General features: G+C 35.8%; 4 protein-coding genes across 5 annotated transcripts; all 4 read left to right on the top strand.

Annotated features, from left to right (window-relative positions):
* Nucleotides 1–5,036: 5,036 nt before the first annotated feature.
* On the top strand, nucleotides 5,037–7,513 carry LOC137819491 (Pentatricopeptide repeat (PPR) superfamily protein). Of its 2 annotated transcripts, XM_090296000.1 has the most exons (2): nucleotides 5,037–5,669; nucleotides 5,992–7,513. In XM_090296000.1, exon 2 carries the CDS (start codon nucleotides 6,015–6,017, stop codon nucleotides 7,461–7,463), a length of 1,449 nt encoding a protein of 482 aa, XP_090152126.1. In that variant the 5' UTR covers nucleotides 5,037–5,669; nucleotides 5,992–6,014; the 3' UTR covers nucleotides 7,464–7,513. The 2 variants fall into 2 exon arrangements, with proteins under 2 accessions (XP_090152126.1, XP_068479460.1); XM_068623359.1 differs by having other exon boundaries at nucleotides 5,051–7,513.
* A 1,409-nt stretch (nucleotides 7,514–8,922) lies between these two features.
* On the top strand, nucleotides 8,923–10,717 carry LOC150024749 (uncharacterized). Its single transcript, XM_090296135.1, has 2 exons — nucleotides 8,923–10,584; nucleotides 10,703–10,717. The coding sequence occupies exons 1-2, from the start codon at nucleotides 8,923–8,925 to the stop codon at nucleotides 10,715–10,717; spliced, it is 1,677 nt and encodes a 558-aa protein (XP_090152261.1).
* Nucleotides 10,718–12,299: 1,582 nt separating this feature from the next.
* Nucleotides 12,300–13,274, top strand: LOC150024748 (uncharacterized). The gene has a single exon (XM_090296134.1). The coding sequence runs from the start codon at nucleotides 12,300–12,302 to the stop codon at nucleotides 13,272–13,274; it is 975 nt and encodes a 324-aa protein (XP_090152260.1).
* Nucleotides 13,275–18,671: 5,397 nt separating this feature from the next.
* LOC137819248 (Cyclophilin-like peptidyl-prolyl cis-trans isomerase family protein) lies at nucleotides 18,672–21,810 on the top strand. Its single transcript, XM_068623035.2, has 5 exons — nucleotides 18,672–18,861; nucleotides 18,972–19,046; nucleotides 20,115–20,276; nucleotides 21,128–21,286; nucleotides 21,500–21,810. Exons 1-5 carry the CDS (start codon nucleotides 18,859–18,861, stop codon nucleotides 21,581–21,583), a joined length of 483 nt encoding a protein of 160 aa, XP_068479136.1. The 5' UTR covers nucleotides 18,672–18,858; the 3' UTR covers nucleotides 21,584–21,810.
* Nucleotides 21,811–22,051: the final 241 nt, after the last annotated feature.

Here is a 22,051-nt window from a genome sequence, read left to right as displayed (position 1 = left end):
TTTAGGTGACAATTGGTTGGTATTGTTGCATTGTCAAATTATAATTTTAAGCTTCAATAATTATTTTTGTTGGTGACACAATGTTTGATAGAGAAAAGTTGAAGCTAATTTACAAATGAACTTGTATGGTGCTAAGTAATTTATCCTATGGTGTGATTAATTAAGTAGTGTCAAATTGAAGCTTGACATAATTGAGAGACAAAGATGGATTAACAACCAATTAAGGTGATATTTTGAAGCTAATGTGAGTAATTTATTTAGTCATGTGAGCAATTGTCAATATCCTCAAATTACATTTTCAACTCATTTTTTTTTTGTTAAAACTTAGTTTTATAATGTTTGCAGTGTTTGGGTTTTGGGTTTTTACATTATTAATTAAGAGTGTGTTTAATTTCACTTGGTACACTAAAAATAGTTTTAAGTTTTTTATCGAATATTCCGTCAACTTGACACCTTTTCTTTATATCTAATTAGAAACAAAATTCTTTTTAAACTCTAGTTAATTTAAAAGGTATAATGAACTGATTACTTTTTTTTTTGCTAAAATCTTACATTATTTTGACACGGAAGCAAACAATATAAAATAAGATAATAGTATTGTTTTGTGGCACCAATACATAGTTGACTTCTGTTCCTCATGTAAAATGAATAAAAATAAGTTAATAAATATTTAGAATAGAAAATAAAAAAATAAAAAAAAATTGGTAACTACCATTTAAAATATACCTTAATAATTAATTATTACTAAAATAATTAATTATACTACAATAAAATCATTAAAAATAACAACTAATTTTAAGGAAAAAATAATTAATTATCTCAACAAATTAAATACAGTTTTATAAATTAAAAATTATTAGTATCATAATAATTTTATTATTAATAAAAATTTATATCTAACATTAATTATCAATATTTTAATTATTAATTATTTAAATTTTAAATTAATCACTATAAAGACTAATTTAAAATAAGTAGTTAATAATTAAAACATTGGTAATTATTTATAGATACAAATTTAGAATTAATATACAAAATTTTATTAATAATATAAAACATTTTAGATATTATTAATTTTTTAATTTATAAAAAATATCTAACTTAACTAATATAATAATTAAATATATATTTTTTCTAAAACTAGTTGTTATTTAATTATTTTTATATATTAATTTACTTACAATAAGTACTTTAATTCAAGAAAAATATTAAATAAAAATCAATTTTAAAGACAAAAATCAATTAGTTGGTATAATAACTAAATTAAAAATTATTTTAAAAACTAAATAATTATTAATTTTTAAATTAATTTTTATTATTAATAAATAATTTTTAAATTGGTCTCTAATTAGCTGTCAAGATTTTAACTACCTAATTGTAAAATTGGTTTTAATTTAATGATTTTATTAGAATAATGCTTGTAAAGAATATTGTTATTCAGAAGAGTGTAACTTGTGCTACTTATATTATGTCTGCGCACATAAATTTCTTTTATTTTTAAGGCTTTTTAGAGTAATATTAAAAAATATTGTTAAGTTTAAAATAAAGGTAATTAATGAACATGATGCATGATCAATATTAACTTTTATTAGCATGGATAACTCACAGATAATCATAATGAATTTAATCTATCATCAAAATGAACCTTAAAAAAATGTTTATCTTTTAATTAACTTGATCAAGGAAATATTAATTTATCTAATAAATACATTAATTAACTAATTAATATTTAAAAAATATTCATGTTTTTAATATATAAATGTATATTAAAAATATTGGAGGTTAATATGATAGTTTTCTCTTTAGGGATATGAGTCTCTTGACTCTTATAATTATGACAAATCAATATTGAAATGAATGATGGTTTAATTTGGTCCATTTTTGTCACTTATAAGTCTTCTTTCATACTATAATAGTTTTAAATATTTGTTTACCCCTCAGACTTATTTGCATTCTTCTCTTCCCTTATATTTTAAACTACACTTGCTTCAGAATATAAAATGCATTTCGTATTTTATATTTCAAAATTTACAATTTGAAATGTATTTGGTTTTTTAAAAATAAGTTTATTGGTAATGGAAGTCAATAAATTAACACAATCCAAATAATATACAAGAATAAAGTTAATCATCCAAATAATATACAAGAATAAAGTTAATCATCATATATGCATGTAACTCTTAATATTTGAGAAAATATTTGCATTCGACTAACATAAAATAAATATTATAACTTAACCTTCAGATAACAGTATGTAGATCACAATATGTTTTGTTATAGGACAATCATCCTGCAATTTCACATACATAAGTTTCGAACATATAATGTAAACAATAAGTAATTGAGAATACGAATGTAAAACATGATCACACACATTTAAAAATACCTGAACAAGACGTGAATCATACACAAGTTCAATACATGTGACTCAATGCAAACTAACATTCATGGGATGATTACATCATAATGGGAATATTGTCATATTTTGCGTTAATGATAAACAACACTAAAATATCATTGTATGTACTAGCAATCACGTATCCCATATCGAGCATAATCATCATTAGTCTGCACTAGCCCGCAAAGACATCAATGTATGCTAGAGAATTATCATTGTAGTGTAAAAGTTGGAAAAAGTATGTGTGTCATAACTTACCATTGACATCTCATCCACGAGTAATGACTTTTTTAGTTGGTCTAACAGTTCATAACCACCCAACAATGTAGCATATTCATCACACCATTATCCAATTTCTTTAAGCAAATTCATTTTGACAAGTGGTCATGATTCTTCCTCCATTCCCAATAGTAAAACTATAGTTTGATAATCGTAATGACCATTAGTCTTCATATTAATGACATCAAGTACGTAAGGATAAATACTAGGATGAAATTGCTCCAACACTAGAATTGCTTTAATGTTCATGTGGATCGTCATTTTTCCTCTTTCCTTGGTTGACTTCCATGTATAAGATGAATGACATCAACCTACTCAAAATTTGTAGATCTGAAAAAGCTATGTTCTCAACTATTTTGGGATCCACTGGTGCACACATTGATAACATATTTGGATATGTTATTTTACATAACTTGCTCTTAATGTCACTTCTTTACCTACAATGTCAACTTCTTTAAAATGATTTAAAATAACATCAAATTCTTGTTAAATAGAAAACTCAGATGATGTACCGTAGAATGACAAATTAGAAAAGTTGAGTCTGATCCACATAACATGAACTAAATTTAGTGGTATGGTACAGTGGTCATATCTCACTAATTTGAACACACAAAAATGTAAGTATGTATGAGTATGCAACCATATCATTCATTATCAATATCAATATGTTTAACTTGATCAAACTTCTCAATAATGTGCATCAAACATAGTTAGATATAAATATTTTGCAGTCTTTTATATAAAACTCACATTGAAATTGTAATATACAATGTATAGACTATTATCAAAAGATGTTTTAATTTCATTATTGTACTAGACCAGAGCGCTTAGGACTCAACACTCGGTGGTCAGATCTCGGTGCATGGCATAGGCAGGTAAGCTCGGCTCTTGAGTCAAGATAGCAGACCATGGGATTGGGCCCTAGATGTGTCTATAAGTCTCTTTTTGTATAATTAAGGTAATCCTTCATGCATAAGGCATACGCGGCTAGCAATGGGTAATTATGGACCTAGGGGTGCGCTTAGTGTGCATAGGGTCTAGTTCAAGTAAAATGCTTTCTTTTAAACCTAAGCTCATGTGTGTTAGGGCACATAAAGGTTAGGTTGTGTGTATGATGAAAAGGAGCGTAGCACCACGTTGAGGGTCCCTACGTAAACAGACTGAACCCCTGATGCTGGTACCTGAGTTGGTACCCTGATGATTATTCTGTTATTATTTTATGCACTCCCAAGAGGAAAGATTTCGTTTTGTTGTAGCACTGTGAGAGTGTGCCCTTGAACATAATATTTTCTAATTGCGTATGTTTTCTGTTGATATTAGATTCTTGTGATGAAAAGTTGTTACAAGAGGTAAGCTATAAAAGGGGCTTGAGACCCCAGGTAAAGGTACGCTGTTTTTAAGACTGAAACTTGTTACTTTTTTTATTCTTATAAGCCCTGTACTGATTTGATCGTCAGAGTGCAATCAACAGATAGGGCCCCCTCTGTTTCAATGGAGTCGTGTTCCAGTGCAACGAAGGGAAGAACAAATCCCAACAGAGACAAATGAAACTAGAGTTTGTCATCATAGTCAACTGACGAGCAAGTCAACCGACAAGAACAGTTATGTTTCAACCTTATACTCTGGTTGACTAGTGGGTACACAAGTCCCCATGATACTCACTTCCAATTCTAATAAATTTAATAATAAATTTATATTATTAAAATATAAAATATTTTAGATAACTACAAATAATTATTAAATTTAGGTTTAGAAATATAAGTGGAAAATATAATTTTATTATAATATATATTTAATTTATATTATTAAAATATAAAATATTTTAGATAACTACAAATAATTATTAAATATAGGTTTAGAAATATAAGTGGAAAATATAATTTTATTATAATATACAAGTAATTTGTAATAATATAAATAAAACATTCTTTATTTTGGTTACCCTTATATAAAAGTTACATAATTTCATAAAAATATATAAAGTTATGTAATAAATTTTAAAAACACATAAGCAGTATATTGAGACCAAAATTTGCAATATAAGTCTAACTATTACTGAAATATATCATCGTTTTTATTTTATATATTTATACCATTATATAAAAGAAATATTCCTTTTTAATGTATACTTTTAAGACTTTTTTTATTTTATTTATCTTTATAAGTGTTAATAAATTGTAACCACAATGTAAATTTTGAGATAATTACCATGTAAATAAAAATAGAAGAGTATTATTGTTGCTCTTATTTAAACATTTTATAGATATTTTTTTAAAACAAAATTATTTAATTAAAAATAATCATAAAATGTTTTTTTTTTATATCTATATATAGTGGGTTTAAATACGAACTCAAACTCATTTCAGTGAAGTAACAGTGTTGTGTTTCTGCATCTGATAACCTTAACCAGTTTCAACTGGTTGGGTGATAGTGGGGACCATTAGGACTAATTTTGGTGTTTATAGTAATGCGATACCCTCTCAAAATCCTTCACAAAGTGCCCTTACTACTATCATTCAAGCATGGCTCCAAACGCTTCCACACACTCAAACATGAACACCACCTGTTCGACCTTATTCTCCACCCAAATGCTGCGTCGGTTAACCGTTCAATGCTCAACCATTTGCACAACCACCTTCCTTTTCAAGCTCTTGCTGCATTCAAGGACCAGTTTCATTTGCATTCTCTTCAAAATGTTGACGAGGTCACCCTTGCCTTGTCCCTCAAGGCATGTCAAGGAGAGTTAAAACTTGGATGTCAAATCCACGGACTCCTTGTGAGTAGCGGGTTAGTTTCGCTTGTTTCCGTGTCTAATTCTCTCATGAAACTGTACTGCAAGTCAGGGAATTTCGGGAAGGCTTTGCTTGTGTTTGAGAATTTGAGTCATCCTGACATGGTGTCTTGGAATACTGTGCTTTCTGGGTTTGAGGAGAGTTTGGAAGCTTTGCTTTTTGCACGTTCTATGCATTTTCGTGGGATAGTTTTTGATCAGGTGACATATACTACTGCTCTTTCATTTTGTTGGGGTGATCATGGGATTTTATTTGGGTGGCAATTGCATTCTCTTGTGGTTAAGTGTGGATTTGGCTGTGAAGTTTTTATTGGGAATGCGCTTGTAACAATGTATTCAAGGTGGGGGATGTTAGATGAGGCTAGGAGAGTGTTTGACGAAATGCCCAAAAGAGATTTGGTTTCGTGGAATGCAATGATTTCAGGGTATTCTCAAGAAGGGGAATGTTATGGGTTGGAAGCAGTTTTATTGTTTGTCAACATGTTAAGTAACCATATATTAATTGACCATATTTCACTTACAGGTGCGGTTTCAGCTTGTGGTCATATGAGAAACTTAGAGCTTGGGAGGCAAATACATGGTTTGACCCAGAAAGTGGGATATGGAACACATGTATCAGTTTGCAATGTTTTGATGTCAACTTATTCAAAATGTGAGGTCCCTAATGACGCAAAAGCTGTTTTTGACGGCATTAGTAATCGGAATGTAGTGTCTTGGACGACAATGATTTCTATTGATGAAGAAGATGCAATGTCTCTCTTTAATGCAATGAGAATTGATGGAGTGTATCCAAATGATGTTACGTTTATAGGATTAATACATGCTGTAACAATCAGGAATTTAGTGACAGAAGGTCTAATGATCCATGGGTTATGCATAAAAAGCTGCTTTTTGTCAGAACAAACCGTCTCCAATAGCCTTGTTACCATGTATGCCAAATTTGAGTGCATTCGAGAATCAGAGAAGATTTTTGAGGAGCTTAACTGTCGTGAAACAGTATCGTGGAATGCATTGATTTCAGGGTATGCTCAAAATGGCTTGTATAAAGAAGCTTTCCGCACATTTTTGTCTGCGGTAGAGGAGATAACGCCCAGCCAGTACACATTTAGTAGTGTGTTAAATGCTATTGCTGCTGCTGAGGATATACCACTGAAACATGGGCAACGTTGCCATTCTTACTTGCTCAAACTTGGTTTAAACACTGACCCAACTGTTTCAGGGGCTCTACTTGACATGTATGGCAAGCGTGGAAACAATATTGAGTCTCAAAGAGTGTTCGATGAGACACTTGAACGGACCCAGTATGCTTGGACAGCAATAATATCTGCCTATGCCCGCCATGGAGACTTTGAGACCGTGATGAGTTTGTATACAGAAATGGAGAGGGAAGGAATCAGTCCTGACTTCATCACTTTCCTTTCTGTTTTAACCGCTTGCTGTAGAAAGGGCATGGTTGATGTAGGCCATAGAGTATTTGAGTCTATGGTGAAGAAACATTCAATTGAGCCCACCTCTGAACATTATTCTATTATGGTGGACATGTTGGGCCGTGCTGGACGACTAGACGAGGCAGAAGAGTTGATGCACCAGATTCCGGGAGGGCCTGGATTGTCTGCGTTGCAAAGTTTGCTTGGATCTTGTAGAATACATGGGAATCTGGAGATGGCCGAGAAAGTTGCTGGTAGTTTGATAGAAATGGACCCTGCAAGTTCAGGTCCATATGTGTTAATGGCAAACATGTATGCTGAGAAAGGGAAGTGGGAGAAAGTTTCTGAAATGCGAAGAAAGATGAGAGGGAGAGGAGTAAAGAAGGAAGTGGGATTTAGTTGGGTGGATGTTTCTAATGTTGACTCCTTGTATTTGCATAGTTTCTCCTCTGGGGATAAGTCACATCCAGAGAATGAGAATATTTGTAAAATGGCAGAGTTTCTGGGATTGCAAATGAATTTTTTGAAAGAGAGCAGAGAGAGGGAAGGAGAGTGGTGTCATGAGTAACAAATCCTAAAATAAATGAGGAATTATATTGATGAGTTATGCACTTCTAACTTGATCGTGTTCATTAATTTTTTTTCAGGTTTAAAATTTTATTCAGTTGTGTTAAAAAAGTATGCCCTGTGACTTTTTAAGTTTTTGCTTTGTTGGTTTTGGTTTAACTAATTTTCTTGTAAGCACTGATCAAGATGTATTAAACCTTTCTGTTTATAAACGCATTGTATAGGTTGTGTTCTGACCAAGACTCACTGTTATTTTGGGAATTCAGAAAAATAGGGATTTATTTTATGGCCTTTCATATATGTTTGTCCAAATGTGTCTTAGAAAATATGGGAATTTTTGTTATTACCCTTAATATGTAGAACGGTGACAATTTTGATATTGAACAACTTAATTTGTATTAGTTAAAATGCCAATAATTTTGATTTTGGTCAATTTTAATTCTCTTTAACACTTTGATGGAGAAAGATGAATAAACTTTCTTGTAATTATTCTGCAAATAATTTGATCTCTTTATTTTATAGAGAGACAAACTTTTAAATATCCTTAACACATAATATCAGAAGACTTAAAGCTCTTAATGATTGATTTGATTTGATAATATTTTCTTAACGTACTTAAATCCATTTTAATTGAAAATGCAATTAACACACTCATCCAAACAGCTACATTTGAAACGTTAAATTTACTCAAGTTCAATGATATCATGAACTTCAATACTAATCACCACTAATCACCTTTAATAAATAACAATTTTAAATTTTTTATAGTCACCTATACTTCAAATTAAACTGTACTGGGCCGAGAGATTGGACCGAAAGCAATGTGTACTAAGCCGAGAGATTGGACCGAAAGCAATGTGTACTAAGCCGAGAGCTCAACCCGAAAGTAAACTAAATAACGAAAGAAATAAAATAGAATTGAAATTATTATTAAGCAAAAGCCCATGAAACTGGGCCCAAATATGTAGGTGTGTGTAGTAAATGTTTAATACAAAGAGAAAAGGCCCAAATAACTTCTGGGCCCAATAAAAGAGTAGTATAAATAGAGGGTCATCCTGAGAGGTAAGGTGGGTTGAATTCATTTTAATATCTTGTAAAACTGAATCTAACTTTGGCATCGGAGCACCTTTCAGGTACGCACACCCATCTGTGAGAGGAAGCCGAGACCAAAAACCGAAAGATCAAATGGAGTAAATTAAAGTTGACCGGGAAGTGTCCGTCAAGCAATTCAATAAAACGTAAAAGATTTTTGAACCAAATACAAACCAAGAACAAATAAGCCGAAAGATCACACCGAGAAGGGAGTCCGGAAGCGAAGGCCGAGAGGTCAACGGGTGGAAGATGAAGGGAGTTTGTTTCTAGGTCCTTGTAAGAACATTTTGGCGCCCACCGTGGGGCCGAGAAACAAAATGAGCGAAAGAGGAGAACATTCTAGAGAACAAGAAGATTGTCAGAACGCCATGACTATGGCCATGTTAATACAATTGCAAGAGGAATTTGAGACACTGAAGAAGAGTAATGAAGAGGAGTTGAGCATGTTGAGAGCTGAGAATGCTTACATGAGACAAAGATTGAATGGAGAAACAGCGTTAAATACTTCCCCGAGAAACTTTGTTAATGAAAGAGAGAACAAGGAAGAGAGTTTCGGGGTTACACAAAGGAAGATACCTGAAACTTCCGGTGTCGCTGTGGAAACGCCAGCAAGAAGACACCCGTTTTCTGAGACTATAATAGAGACCCCATTACCTGACAATTGGAAGAGTCTAACAATAGAGAAGTATGATGGGAGCACAGATCCAGATGAACATGTTGCAATATACACAACTCAAATAAGTCTGTACACGTGGAACGACGCCATTCTATGTAGGGTTTTCCCAACTACCTTGAAAGGAGCAGCTCTGAGCTGGTTTACCCGACTACCACCCTTATCTGTTGATTGTTTTGACACTTTGATAGAAAAGTTTGGAGCTCAATTCGCTACGAGTAGACCACATCACTTAACATCTATAGCTCTCGTAAACATAAGACAAGAACAGAATGAGTCACTGCGAGCTTTTATGGAACGCTTTGGAAGGATGGCTTTAAGTATTAGAAACCTCAGTCCGGAAGTTTCTATGCATCATATGATAACTGCCTTGAGACCGGGACCATTTGCCGATAGCTTATGCAAAAAACCAGCCGTAAGCCTTGATGAATTAAGACGGCGTGCAGCAAAGTTCATGCAGATGGAGGAGTTAAGGGACTTTAGGAATCAGGCAAGGATGGACGTGAAGAACGAGAAGAAAACAAATGAAAGAGAGGCAGGATATCAAAGCAGACGTTTCAGAGAGGAACCCCGTGGCCGAAAGTTTCAACAATACACACCATTAAGCACAACTCGGACCCGAATACTTCAAGAGGCGATGGCAACTGAAGTAATACCGCCACCAAGGAAAGCACGAACCCCAGATCGAGCTGACCACAACAAACGTTGCCAGTACCATAAAAATCATGGCCATCACACTGAAGAATGCATAGCGCTGAAAGACCGAATTGAAGAGTTGATCCAGACAGGGCAATTAAAACGCTTTGTTAGAGTCGGAAGAATGAAGGCTAGTCAAAGTCCAGAACAAGATGTCAGGAGTAGAGGAGAAAAATTTGGAAGAACGACTGATATACAAAACGATCGAAAGGAGAGAAGAGGAGGAAGAGACGAAAAAAGAGATCTAAGAAGTGGAGGAAGCCACCTCCATTCTCAAGAGAGAAGGAGCCGACAACGCAGTTTGGGAAGGCCAGTCAAGGGGTTCATTAATACCATCTCTGGAGGTTTTCCGGAAAAGGAAACATATAATACGATAGGAAAGAAATATTTGAGAGGTGCCATGATCGTGAATTATGTTTTCAAAAGAAGAAGTTTGCCACCTATGTTATTTACTGATGAAGATTTCCAAGATATTGATCCTGATCAACGAGACCCAATGGTGATAACAATTGAAATTGCCAGGTACGCGGTAATGAAAACTCTAGTAGATCAAGGGAGCTCAGTCGATATTCTGTTCTGGGAAACCTTCAAAAAATTACATTTGAAAGAACAAGACATGGTTCTTTTGAAGGAGCAAATAATTGAGTTTTCAGGTGAAAAGGTTGACACCAAAGGATATATTGATTTGCCGACAACCTTTGGTAGAGGAAATGCAACGAAAACAATTACAATCAGATACCTGGTGGTAGATACTTGTACTTCTTATAATGCCTTATTAGGAAGATCTTCGTTGAATAAGTTGGGAGCTATAGTGTCGACGCCCCATTTGGCAATGAAATTTCCAACTGAACGGGGAGACATAGCAACCATATATGTCGATCAAAAAGCAGCCAAAGAGTGTTATGCGACCGGATTGAAGATGGTCCAAGAGCCGAGAGTGGCGACCGGAAGTATGGAAGCAAGAAACATGGTTGCAATGTTGGACTTGGATCCCAGAATGAATGATGATGAAAGGATAGAGCCAAGAGAAGAAATTACATCGGTTCAATTAGGCGAAGATGAAACGCAATGTACATATGTTGGGGGTAGTATGCCCGAAGAAATGATTGATGACTTAGTGGCAGTAATAAGAATGAACAAAGATTTGTTCGCCTGGAAGGCATCAGACATACTGGGAATTGATCATAACATCATTTCTCACAAATTATCTGTTTGCCGAGAAGCAAGACCGATAGCTCAAAAACGAAGGAAGTTGGGAGAGGAAAGACGAAAAGCTGCTCTTGAAGAAACTGAAAAATTGTTGCAGGCGGGTTTCATTAAAGAAATCCAATATACGACTTGGTTAGCAAATGTAGTTCTCGTCAAGAAGGCAAACGGAAAGTGGAGAATGTGTACTGATTATACAGATTTGAACAAGGCATGTCCGAAAGATTCATATCCTTTGCCGAGTATTGATAGGTTGGTTGATGGGGCATCTGGTCAAGCCATGATGAGTTTCTTGGATGCTTATTCCGGTTACAATCAAATACAAATGTATAAACCTGACATCCCGAAGACTGCATTCACTACCGATATGGCAAACTATTGCTATCAGGTCATGCCTTTCGGTTTAAAAAATGCCGGAGCTACATATCAAAGATTGATGGATACGGTGTTTAAAAAACAAATTGGAAAGAATATGGAAGTGTATGTGGATGATATGATTGTCAAGTCTCATGCGGTAGATAACCATGTGAAAGATCTTGAAGAAATATTTGCACAGATAAGGAAGTATAACTTGCGATTGAATCCAGAAAAATGCGTTTTTGGAGTCAAAGGTGGGAAGTTTCTCGGCTTCATGTTGACTAACAGAGGAATTGAGACAAATCCAGATAAATGTGAAGCAATAATGAATATGAGGAATCCGATAAATTTGAAAGAAGTTCAGAGGTTAATAGGAAGGTTAAATGCATTGGCAAGGTTTTTGCCAATACTTGCCGAGAAGTCCAAACCGATAGTGAAGTTGTTGAGGAAGGCCGAAACGTTCACGTGGAATGAACAATGCGAGCAAGCTTTTGCAACGATTAAAGAGACGATAGCTAAACCTCCCATCCTGGTCAAACCTATGTCAACTCTGCCTATCATCGTCTACCTTGCCACTTCTCACGAAGCCATAGGAGCAGCCTTGATACAAGAAAATCCAGAACAAAAGCCTATATACTTCGTGAGCAGAGTTCTCCAAAGCGCCGAAACCAGATACCAACGGGTTGAAAAATTGCCTTAACACTTGTATACACAGCAAGGCGACTCCGGCCATACTTTCAGAATCATCAGGTTATTGTCAGAACCGATTGCCCGATAGCCAAAGTATTAAGAAAACCTGAACTTGCGGGAAGAATGGTAGCATGGTCAGTAGAGTTGTCAGAATTTGGAATCAAATATGAGCCACGAGGAGCAATCAAAGCACAAGCATTAGCAGACTTTATTATCCAAATGCCGACAACGGAAGCCGATCATGAAGCGTGGATTGTATTTGTTGACGGATCATCCAGCAAGAAAGGGAGTGGGGCAGGAATCGTGCTAGAAGGACCAGGGAACTTTCATTTGGAAATGGCTCTGAAATTTGAATTCAAAACTTCAAATAATCAAGCCGAGTATGAAGCTTTAATTGCAGGATTGGTTTTAGCCAAAGACATGGGTGCACAAAATGTTATATGCCGGAGTGATTCTCAATTAATGGTGGGACATATGAAAGGTGAATACCAGGTAAGAGATCCCTTATTATTAAGGTATTATCACAAAGTCTTAAGCATTATGGAAAACTTTATCACAGCCGAGATCATACATATTCCGAGAGAACAAAACACAAAAGCAAATTCTCTATCCAAGTTGGCAAGTCAACGAAGACAACCTCAGCACAACTCCATTTTACAACAAACCTTGCACAATCCGACAGTTGGAGTGGAAGAATGTTTGAGTGTTACCACAGAGAAAGATGATTGGATTCGATCATACAAAGAAGTGATTAACAATCAAGAACAAGGAATTGAAATTGATGTTAGAATGGCTAGAAAAGTCGCTAATTTTATCCTCATAGGGGATGAACTGTACAAGAGAGGGTTTTCAACTCCTTTGTTAAAGTGTCTTTCTCATGAGCAAGCTGAACATGTAATCCGAGAACTTCATGAAGGACTATGTGGATTGCACTGTGGTGCGCGAACAATGGCAACAAGAATCTGTCGTGCCGGATATTATTGGCCGACAATACGTGAAGATTGCAATCAATACGTTAAAACCTGTAAGAAGTGTCAGGAATTTGGAAGCCTCAACCATATACCATCACAAGAGTTGCAAAGCATTGCTTCTCCCTAGCCATTCGCTAAATGGGGAATGGATATCCTCGGCCCATTCCCTTTAGGCCGAGGACAAACAAAATTCATGATTGTTGCGGTTGATTATTTCACAAAATGGATAGAAGCTGAAGCGTTGACAAAAATAACAGCTCAACAAGTTCAAACATTTGTGTGGAAGAATATAATTTGTAGATTCGGTATTCCACATTCTATTATAACTGACAATGGCCGACAGTTCATTGATAAAAAGCTTCTGGAATTCTATGCGGATTTGGGAATCAAGTCTACAACTACCTCAGTTGAACATCCGCAAACAAATGGGCAAGCAGAATCAGCTAACAAAGTCATTCTCAGTCAACTAAAGAGAAGATTGGGAAGTGCGAAAGGGTTGTGGGCCGAGAAGTTACCTGAAATATTGTGGGCATATAGATGCACATCGCAGACATCAACTGGAGAAACACCATTTAATCTCACATATGGAACAGATGCTATGTTGCCCATAGAGGTCACTGAACCAACATTACGAAGCCAAATAGAAGATTGGAGTGTTAACAATGAATGTTTAAAGGCAGAATTAGATTTGATTGAAGAACTTCGAGAGAAAGCCAAAATCAGAGAAGAAACAGTAAAAAGAAGAGCATGTAAGAGGTTCAATGCGAAGGTAAGACCGAGAACTTTTAGTGAAGGAGATTTGGTATGGAGAATGAGAACTGATGCAAGAAAATATCCAGCACAAGGGAAGTTAGCACCAAACTGGGAAGGACCGTTCAGAGTAAAAGAAAACTTGAAGAATGGAGCCTATAGGTTGGAAACTTTAGACGAAAAGCTAATACCCAGAACTTGGAATATGAGTCACTTAAAATTTTATTTCAGTTAAGGCTTGTATTTAAGAACACTAACTATTGTATATTAAGATCTTTTGTTGAAAGTTCTAAGTGTTAACTAGAAACTTTCGGTCTTGGATGCTTTCACTCCAGGTGAAATCCTTCCCGAAAGAACGATTGCCCGCTTGCTCGATTAACATCGCAAGTGCCGGCCGAACGCTCAACAAATTTGCTTGATTAACATCGCAAATATTGGCCGAACGTAACATCGCAAGGGTCGGCCGAACGCTCACCAAATTTGCTCGATTAACATCGCAAGTAATGGTCGGCCGCCCAATACACTTGCTTGATTAACATCGCAAGTATTGGCCGAACGATTGCCCGCTTGCTCGATTAACATCGCAAGTGCCGGCCGAACGCTCACCAAATTTGCTTGATTAACATCGCAAGTAATGGTCGGCCGCCCAATACACTTGCTTGATTAACATCGCAAGTATTGGCCGAACGATTGCCCGCTTGCTCGATTAACATCGCAAGTGCCGGCCGAACGCTCACCAAATTTGCTTGATTAACATCGCAAGTAATGGTCGGCCGCCCACTACACTTGCTTGATTAACATCGCAAGTATTGGCCGAACGATTGCCCGCCTGCTCGATTAACATCGCAAGTGCCGGCCGAACGCTCACCAAATTTGCTTGATTAACATCGCAAATATTGGCCGAACGTAACATCGCAAGGGCCGGCCGAACGCTCACCAAATTTGCTTGATTCTCAAGCAATGGTCGGCCGCCCACTACACTTGCTTGATTAACATCGCAAGTATTGGCCGAACGATTGCCCGCCTGCTCGATTAACATCGCAAGTGCCGGCCGAACGCTCACCAAATTTGCTTGATTAACATCGCAAATATTGGCCGAACGTAACATCGCAAGGGCCGGCCGAACGCTCACCAAATTTGCTCGATTAACATCGCAAGTAATGGTCGGCCGCCCAATACACTTGCTTGATTAACATCGCAAGTATTGGCCGAACGATTGCCCGCTTGCTCGATTAACATCGCAAGTTCCGGTCGAACGCTCACCAAATTTGCTCGATTAACATCGCAAGTAAGCTGGCCACCTATCCTTAGTTGTTCGATTAAAGATCACAATTAAATGGCTGATCGCCCGTTCTTGTTCGATTAAACAGAATACATTTATCGTATGAAATTAAGATAATAAATAGCTGGAACTGATCAAGTAAAATAGACACGAAGTAAACCAAATATTATCATATAATTTGATGCCGTATATCCAAAATTCCTATCACTGCAGAGACAAAACGTCCTAAAAAGTCCGAAAGTTTTTACTCGGAGTTATTACAAAAAACAAAAAACATCCTAATTAGATTACTATTCGGCCCCGTCATTCATTTTTCATCCTTCATTTTCCCTCTCGTCTTCTGGAGATCCGTCATAAGGAATATCACTAACTGGAATTAATTCGCCCTTATAGAAGTCTTTGCCGACATCAAAGTTACCGACATCTAACGGGATCTTGTAGAAGTATTCGGCTTGTTGAAGAGCTTTCTCAAAACCCAACTGGTGCTGTTGGATAACAAAACTCTCAGCTTCACCAACTCTCAACTTTAACTTGTTCACTTCTGCTTCCAATTGAGAAATGCCTTCAGCATCGATTTTCTTCGCAGCAGTGAGTTTAGCAACGTCTCCCTTCAATTCTTGATTCTCCGAGTTAAGTGCCAAAGTTTGGGCCGAGAGCTTGACATTTTCACTCTTCAATTTTTCTTTCTCAGTTTCTTGTCGGTTATTAACCGCAGAAAGTTCATCAATTTGAGAATTTAGTAACGCGATTTTCTCATTTGATTCAGCTGCTTCCCTCTTCAATTTCTCAAATTCAGCAGAAGTAACATGGCTCTTTGTTTTTTCCTTTATCGCTTCACTAATCAAAAAAGCACGGCTAGTCAATTCAAACATTGAATCAGCTAGAGAAGGAACAGAAACCACTTTGAACATATCCCGAGCAGAGGAATCAAGATTGCAGTCAACAAAATCTGAAAAGCGTGTGGACGATGTGAACATTGTTTCAAAAAGCGATTGAGAAGAACTCCCAGAACCATGACGATGCTTCTTAGAGGAGTGTGACCTTCTATTATTCTTGTCTCGTTTCCTACTCTTTCTAGAAGGTCCTATTCCGGCGTCCGCGGCTATTTCAACCTCTAAGCGAGGGGTAGGCTCAACAACTTCATTTTCTATTCCTGGAGCTTCATTCTCAAGACGAGGAGTTGAACCTCCAGCCTGATTAAACAGCTTAGAGAAATAAGCACGATCCTTCGGTTTTGTGGTCGCCATTAAACCTGGACATCACCAACAGATTCAGCAAAGTTAAAATTCTATTATTACTAAAAGAGAAAATCCGAAAGAATCACATACCCATGAAATCCTTTTGGGGTTTACGAGAAACATATAGCCGAAGCAGAGCACGAGTTGGAATCTTATGGGAAAAGTGACCTAGAACCGCAATACCATGCTTCTCTTCGGTAGTCATCGAATGGTAAGAACAAGAGTTGAATTTCACAGGAGCACGGGTCCAGTAAAAAGGGAATTTTGGAATATCACCATCAAAGAAGTACTTTCTCCCGGTTTCCTCAATTAGAATTTTAAAGAAGCTTCCTTTGAAATTTTTATACGAAGAAGTAAATGGAGAAAGAAAACACACTTTTGTCTTACTGATCAGGGACAACCAACTAGGCTTCTTACCGGGCCGAGAGCTATAGTAATATAAAAAGGTTTTCGGACTCGGAATTAAAGAAAGGTATCTACACAAAATACTGAAAGCTTGCATATAAGCCCAACCGTTGGGGTGAAGTTGGGTAGGAGCAATATTAAGAAAACGCAGGACACCCATCTGAAATTCACTTAACGGAAACCGAATATGGAGGTCAGTAAAGAGACATTCATAAAAATAAAAAAATTCGTGTTCGTCGCCTTCACGGCCATGGCAAACATTATCAATGGCACAAGTTCGCCGGAAAGAAATGATTTCCTCAGTGGCATCAGGAGAATACACATAAATTTTAGAAAGGAAGTTACGAAGGGTTGAACTAAATTGGTACCGAGAGAAATATTCCCGAACTTTTGGATTAACCCATTCGTACCCGCGCCGAAGGCTTAATTTTTGTTCGGCCACTTCTCTTTCCTCGACCTCAACATCTACGCCATCCTTGCTTGACGAATTCAGACACGAAACCGTTTCAGGTGACAAAGCAGGGTTGGCATTCTTATTGGTCTCAATCACTCTCCCAGTAGATTCATTACTCGTGCTCGAAAATTCCGTAAACTCAGAAGAAACGGAAACAGAACTTGATGAAGACATTATACCTTCCGCGAATATTTGCTTCAGCTTTAATATATAATGCAGGGAGAAACTGTGAAATAAGGTGAATAGAAGTGAAGATTTATAGTGGTGGAAGAGTGGTGAAATCTGAAGAGTCATGGCATAGTGACCATCAGATTTACTTACATCCGATGGTTGGCACTTCTAGCTTGTCCTGTCAAGCGGTCCCATCAGCTTGTCTTTTCATAGTTAATACACCATTCAAGTTTTTCTCTCTTTTCTTTCAAAATTGATTTTCCCCCCAAAAAATACAAGAGGTAGCATTTTATCTTCTAATAGACATTTCGTCGTCTACACCTCCTTATGCCTGGGGGGCTTAGTATACTGGGCCGAGAGATTGGACCGAAAGCAATGTGTACTAAGCCGAGAGATTGGACCGAAAGCAATGTGTACTAAGCCGAGAGATTGGACCGAAAGCAATGTGTACTAAGCCGAGAGATTGGACCGAAAGCAATGTGTACTAAGCCGAGAGCTCAACCCGAAAGTAAACTAAATAACGAAAGAAATAAAATAGAATTGAAATTATTATTAAGCAAAAGCCCATGAAACTGGGCCCAAATATGTAGGTGTGTGTAGTAAAGTTTAATACAAAGAGAAAAGGCCCAAATAACTTCTGGGCCCAATAAAAGAGTAGTATAAATAGAGGGTCATCCTGAGAGGTAAGGTGGGTTGAATTCATTTTAATATCTTGTAAAACTGAATCTAACTTTGGCATCGGAGCACCTTTCAGGTACGCACACCCATCTGTGAGAGGAAGCCGAGACCAAAAACCGAAAGATCAAATGGAGTAAATTAAAGTTGACCGGGAAGTGTCCGTCAAGCAATTCAATAAAACGTAAAAGATTTTTGAACCAAATACAAACCAAGAACAAATAAGCCGAAAGATCACACCGAGAAGGGAGTCCGGAAGCGAAGGCCGAGAGGTCAACGGGTGGAAGACGAAGGGAGTTTGTTTCTAGGTCCTCGTAAGAACATAAACCATTTTCAATTTCTCTAAATATTTTTAATATTTTCTTCTTAAATCCAAGTCATTTTGTATTTTTTTAGTTGTAATTTTTTGTATTCCATTAATTTTAATCTTAAACTTAATTTTACATAGTTTATTTTTTACATTTTGATTAATTATGTTATACACTGATATATTAGGTTTAAGATTTAATTACACCAAAATAAAATAAAAAGTTATTAATTTTTGAAAACACGGAGACAAATCGCAAAACATGGTTCTCTTGCAGAATTGATTATTTTCAAAAACCCAGAAAATAGAACAACGCAACGAATCCCTTTCCACAAGAATCTACCAGTTATTGAAAATCGAAGGTTTTTATTCAGAACTCACTCACTCACTCGTTCGTTCGTTCGTTCGAATCAAATCAGTTCGAATACAATGGTTAGTGGTATCACTCATTCAATCTTTTTCGCTTACACACTTTTTGTGTCTATCTGTTAATTCAATGGCTTCCAACTCCCTCTGCTTTCGTTTTTGTGTTTTTTTTTCAGTCGGTGACTCTGCACACAAACCTAGGAGACATCAAGTGCGAAATCTTCTGCGACGAGGTTCCCAAAACCTCCGAGGTTTTTTTCTCCCCTTAATTTCAATTATACTGTCTTTTTTTTGTTTTGAGAAGAAAAGAATCAAAGTGATATGTTTTCGTTACCCTAATTGTCGAAACGAGTGGCGTTTTCTGAACAGAGGACACAGCGTAGACGCGTGCGTACTTGTGGTTTTAGGGCTATATTTCCATTTCCTTAGTTTATGAAATTTAACTCGGTTTTTTGTTAGATATAATTTCTATGCTGATTGGAGAAGAACGCTAAGAGTGAGTGGATGGATCTTTTTTAAATTGAATTAGGTGAAATTGGTTTTAATGTGATGCGCTTTATGTTTAAATTGAGTTCAAAATTATGCAAATTTGACATCGAGGTCCCCAAAATTACTCTTATTCTATTGTTTTTCAAAATTATGAATTGTTTTGAAAAATGATTCAAATTAATATGATTTTGGTACCCTAATTGTCGAAAGTAGTGACGCGAGCTTCTCTTTTTATGAATTTTAATGCAAATATTTATTGTGCTGAATAGTGAGCTGTAATTTCAATGTTGATTGCAACACTAAAAGTAACTAATAAGCTATTCTAAGTTTTATCCGTGTACACCTAATAAACGGTTCTAGGATAGTTGGATTTATCTATGACCGTGAGCAAGGCCAGTCAGTTCTGCAATTTATTAGCGGAAAGGGTGTGTAATCATGCCAAGGTTTTAAATTGCTTTCTCGGTTGCATTTTCGTTGTGGTCCTTGATGTTGTAGAAAACTGCAGACGAATGCAGCTGATATGGCGATTGCAATCGCATACCATTTTAAAAATCCTTGATTCATGCAGTCATGACTCCGGACTGTTAGGGTGTCAATAGGATGTTTGCATTTTAAACGTGTATTAGAAGTTATATTTATTGAAATAAAATATGAATAGTCCAGTCATCATCTAATAGTTCTTGTTAGCTGACTGGCTGAATGTGTGAATTTGTGGTTTGGCTTAATATTGATATGTCACTCTTTCCTCTATCTGTGATGGTTTATTGTTGGTTTTTCTGTATTGAAGGGTGCTGTAACTAACAGTTGAATTCTCGTGTGTTTTAATGCAGAACTTTTTAGCGCTGTGTGCAAGTGGTTACTATGATGGGACTATATTTCACCGCAACATTAAGGGTTTTATGATTCAAGGTGGAGATCCCACTGGAACTGGCAAAGGGGGAACCAGTATATGGGGCAAGAAATTTAATGATGAGATACGAGAATCACTGAAGGTGAGTTCAACATTAGGAATCCATGTCTTGATTTATTTTGTTCTGTCAGGAAGCAATTCATTGATGTGTTGGAAAAGGTCAGAGATAGAGTAAAATATGATTTCTATTTCATGCCTTATTTGTATTCATTTCTTATGCATTTTTAAAATAAAATGTCAGGAGATAGGATACAAATTTCTTTTAGTTCTGCTAAAAAAAAGTTGAAGTGTTTGTTATGCTAGTGTTGATTCTCAATGTCAGTGTTGGAATTTGAGCATGGAAAATGGCTCATGGTTTCCATAGGATGATACCACTTTTGTTAGTATGCCTTAAAATTAAGACTACAATTCAGATATACTGTCAGGATGGATGCAATTAAAGACATTTGGGTGCAAGATGGCTTTGTAGGTTACTCAAAGCAATTTGTCGTATTTGAGAGTTATCCCTATAAGTGAAAAAATAATTCACTAAGCCGCTTTAGCTGAAACAGGAGTTATTTTCTTGCATCTTTTAACTGTGTAAGTTTTTGGTAAATTTTACGATATTTATTTATTTATATATGTATAAGGGTTGGAGTATCTCTAAAATGTTCATTTTATTCTTTGTTGATAAAGACAACTATATTTATTTATATATTTCTTGGTTGGCCTATTCTTCTAGTTAATGAATGTCAATGTTAATGTATTGAAATATAATCTCATCAAATAGGGTTAATTTATAATTTTGTTTATGATGTTAATTGTGAGCTGTGGTATGCGATAAGATAGTGGCGAAAATTTCATTTTGATTTGCTTTTATGAAGCAATAATGATAGGCATATTCTTCATCTGATGATTATTGTAGTTAACAAGTTACCCTCGTCTATGTTTCAGCATAATGCAAGGGGAATATTGGCAATGGCTAACAGTGGTCCAAATACTAACGGAAGTCAATTCTTCATGACTTACGCAAAGCAGCCACATTTAAATGGGCTATACACTGTGTTTGGAAGAGTAATCCATGGATTTGAAGTTCTTGATCTCATGGAAAAGGTATCTTATTCTTCTGTCATTATTGTAATTGCTTTTTCTCTTTTAAAAAAAAAATATTAGATTGAAGCTTAAGCTAAGCCTCAGTTTTCTTGGTCTTGGCTTTGTTTTGCAACTAAACCAAAATCTGCCTTTTTTTGTGTCATTCATGCGACTTGTCTAGAGAATGCGTGTGTAATCACAAAAGAATAAACAATACTCTTCTTTGTCGTGCAGACTCAAACTGGAGCAGGAGATCGACCACTTGCAGAGATAAGGCTCAATCGTGTAACAATACATGCTAATCCTCTTGCTGGTTGATTTTTGTCTCAACAGTTTGTTATTGTTGTAAAATCTAAGTTTAGGACCAGGGAATTCTTAAGACTGATTTGAGTGGTCTGTTCATGCTTACCACTTCTGATTCAAAGAAGCATTTTGAGAAAGTAGTAAAAATGTATATTGAATTGCGAGTTAGTGCTATATTTAGCTTTGTATCATGATTCTCATATAATGCTTAACTACTAATATATTATCGATTTAACATTCAATTAGACTCATTAAAGTATGCATTTTTTTGCCTAGAAAGCTTTTGTTTTTACAAATTAGTTTTCCAAATTGTGAAATTTATTTACCACTGACGGTTTAATGACATAAAATGTCAAGAGATGTTTTAAAAAAATAATAATTTGTATACATGAAATTTTAAGGATAAAAGTAAGTTGTCCTAGAAACCTTTTTTGCTACATGAATGCTACCATTTTTCATCTCTAAATCCATGTTTCTTCTCCT

This window comes from Phaseolus vulgaris, chromosome 10 (genome assembly GCF_051622355.1).
Source record: "Phaseolus vulgaris cultivar YP4 chromosome 10, ASM5162235v1, whole genome shotgun sequence".
NCBI classification, from domain to species: Eukaryota; Viridiplantae; Streptophyta; class Magnoliopsida; order Fabales; family Fabaceae; genus Phaseolus; species Phaseolus vulgaris.
Note: the sequence above shows the minus strand (reverse complement) of the source record. Positions and strands in the feature narration are given on the sequence as shown.

Bases quoted from the DNA above. Each gene is read 5' to 3' on its own strand.
- LOC137819491 (XM_068623359.1), top strand. From the start codon at position 5,145: ATGCGATACCCTCTCAAAATCCTTCACAAAGTGCCCTTACTACTATCA.
- LOC137819248 (XM_068623035.2), top strand. The intron at 20,277-21,127 runs GTGAGTTCAACA...TCTATGTTTCAG, and splicing joins AGATACGAGAATCACTGAAG to CATAATGCAAGGGGAATATT. The intron at 21,287-21,499 runs GTATCTTATTCT...TTTGTCGTGCAG, and splicing joins TTCTTGATCTCATGGAAAAG to ACTCAAACTGGAGCAGGAGA.
- LOC150024749 (XM_090296135.1), top strand. From the start codon at position 8,923: ATGACTATGGCCATGTTAATACAATTGCAAGAGGAATTTGAGACACTG.
- LOC150024748 (XM_090296134.1), top strand. From the start codon at position 12,300: ATGGTAGCATGGTCAGTAGAGTTGTCAGAATTTGGAATCAAATATGAG.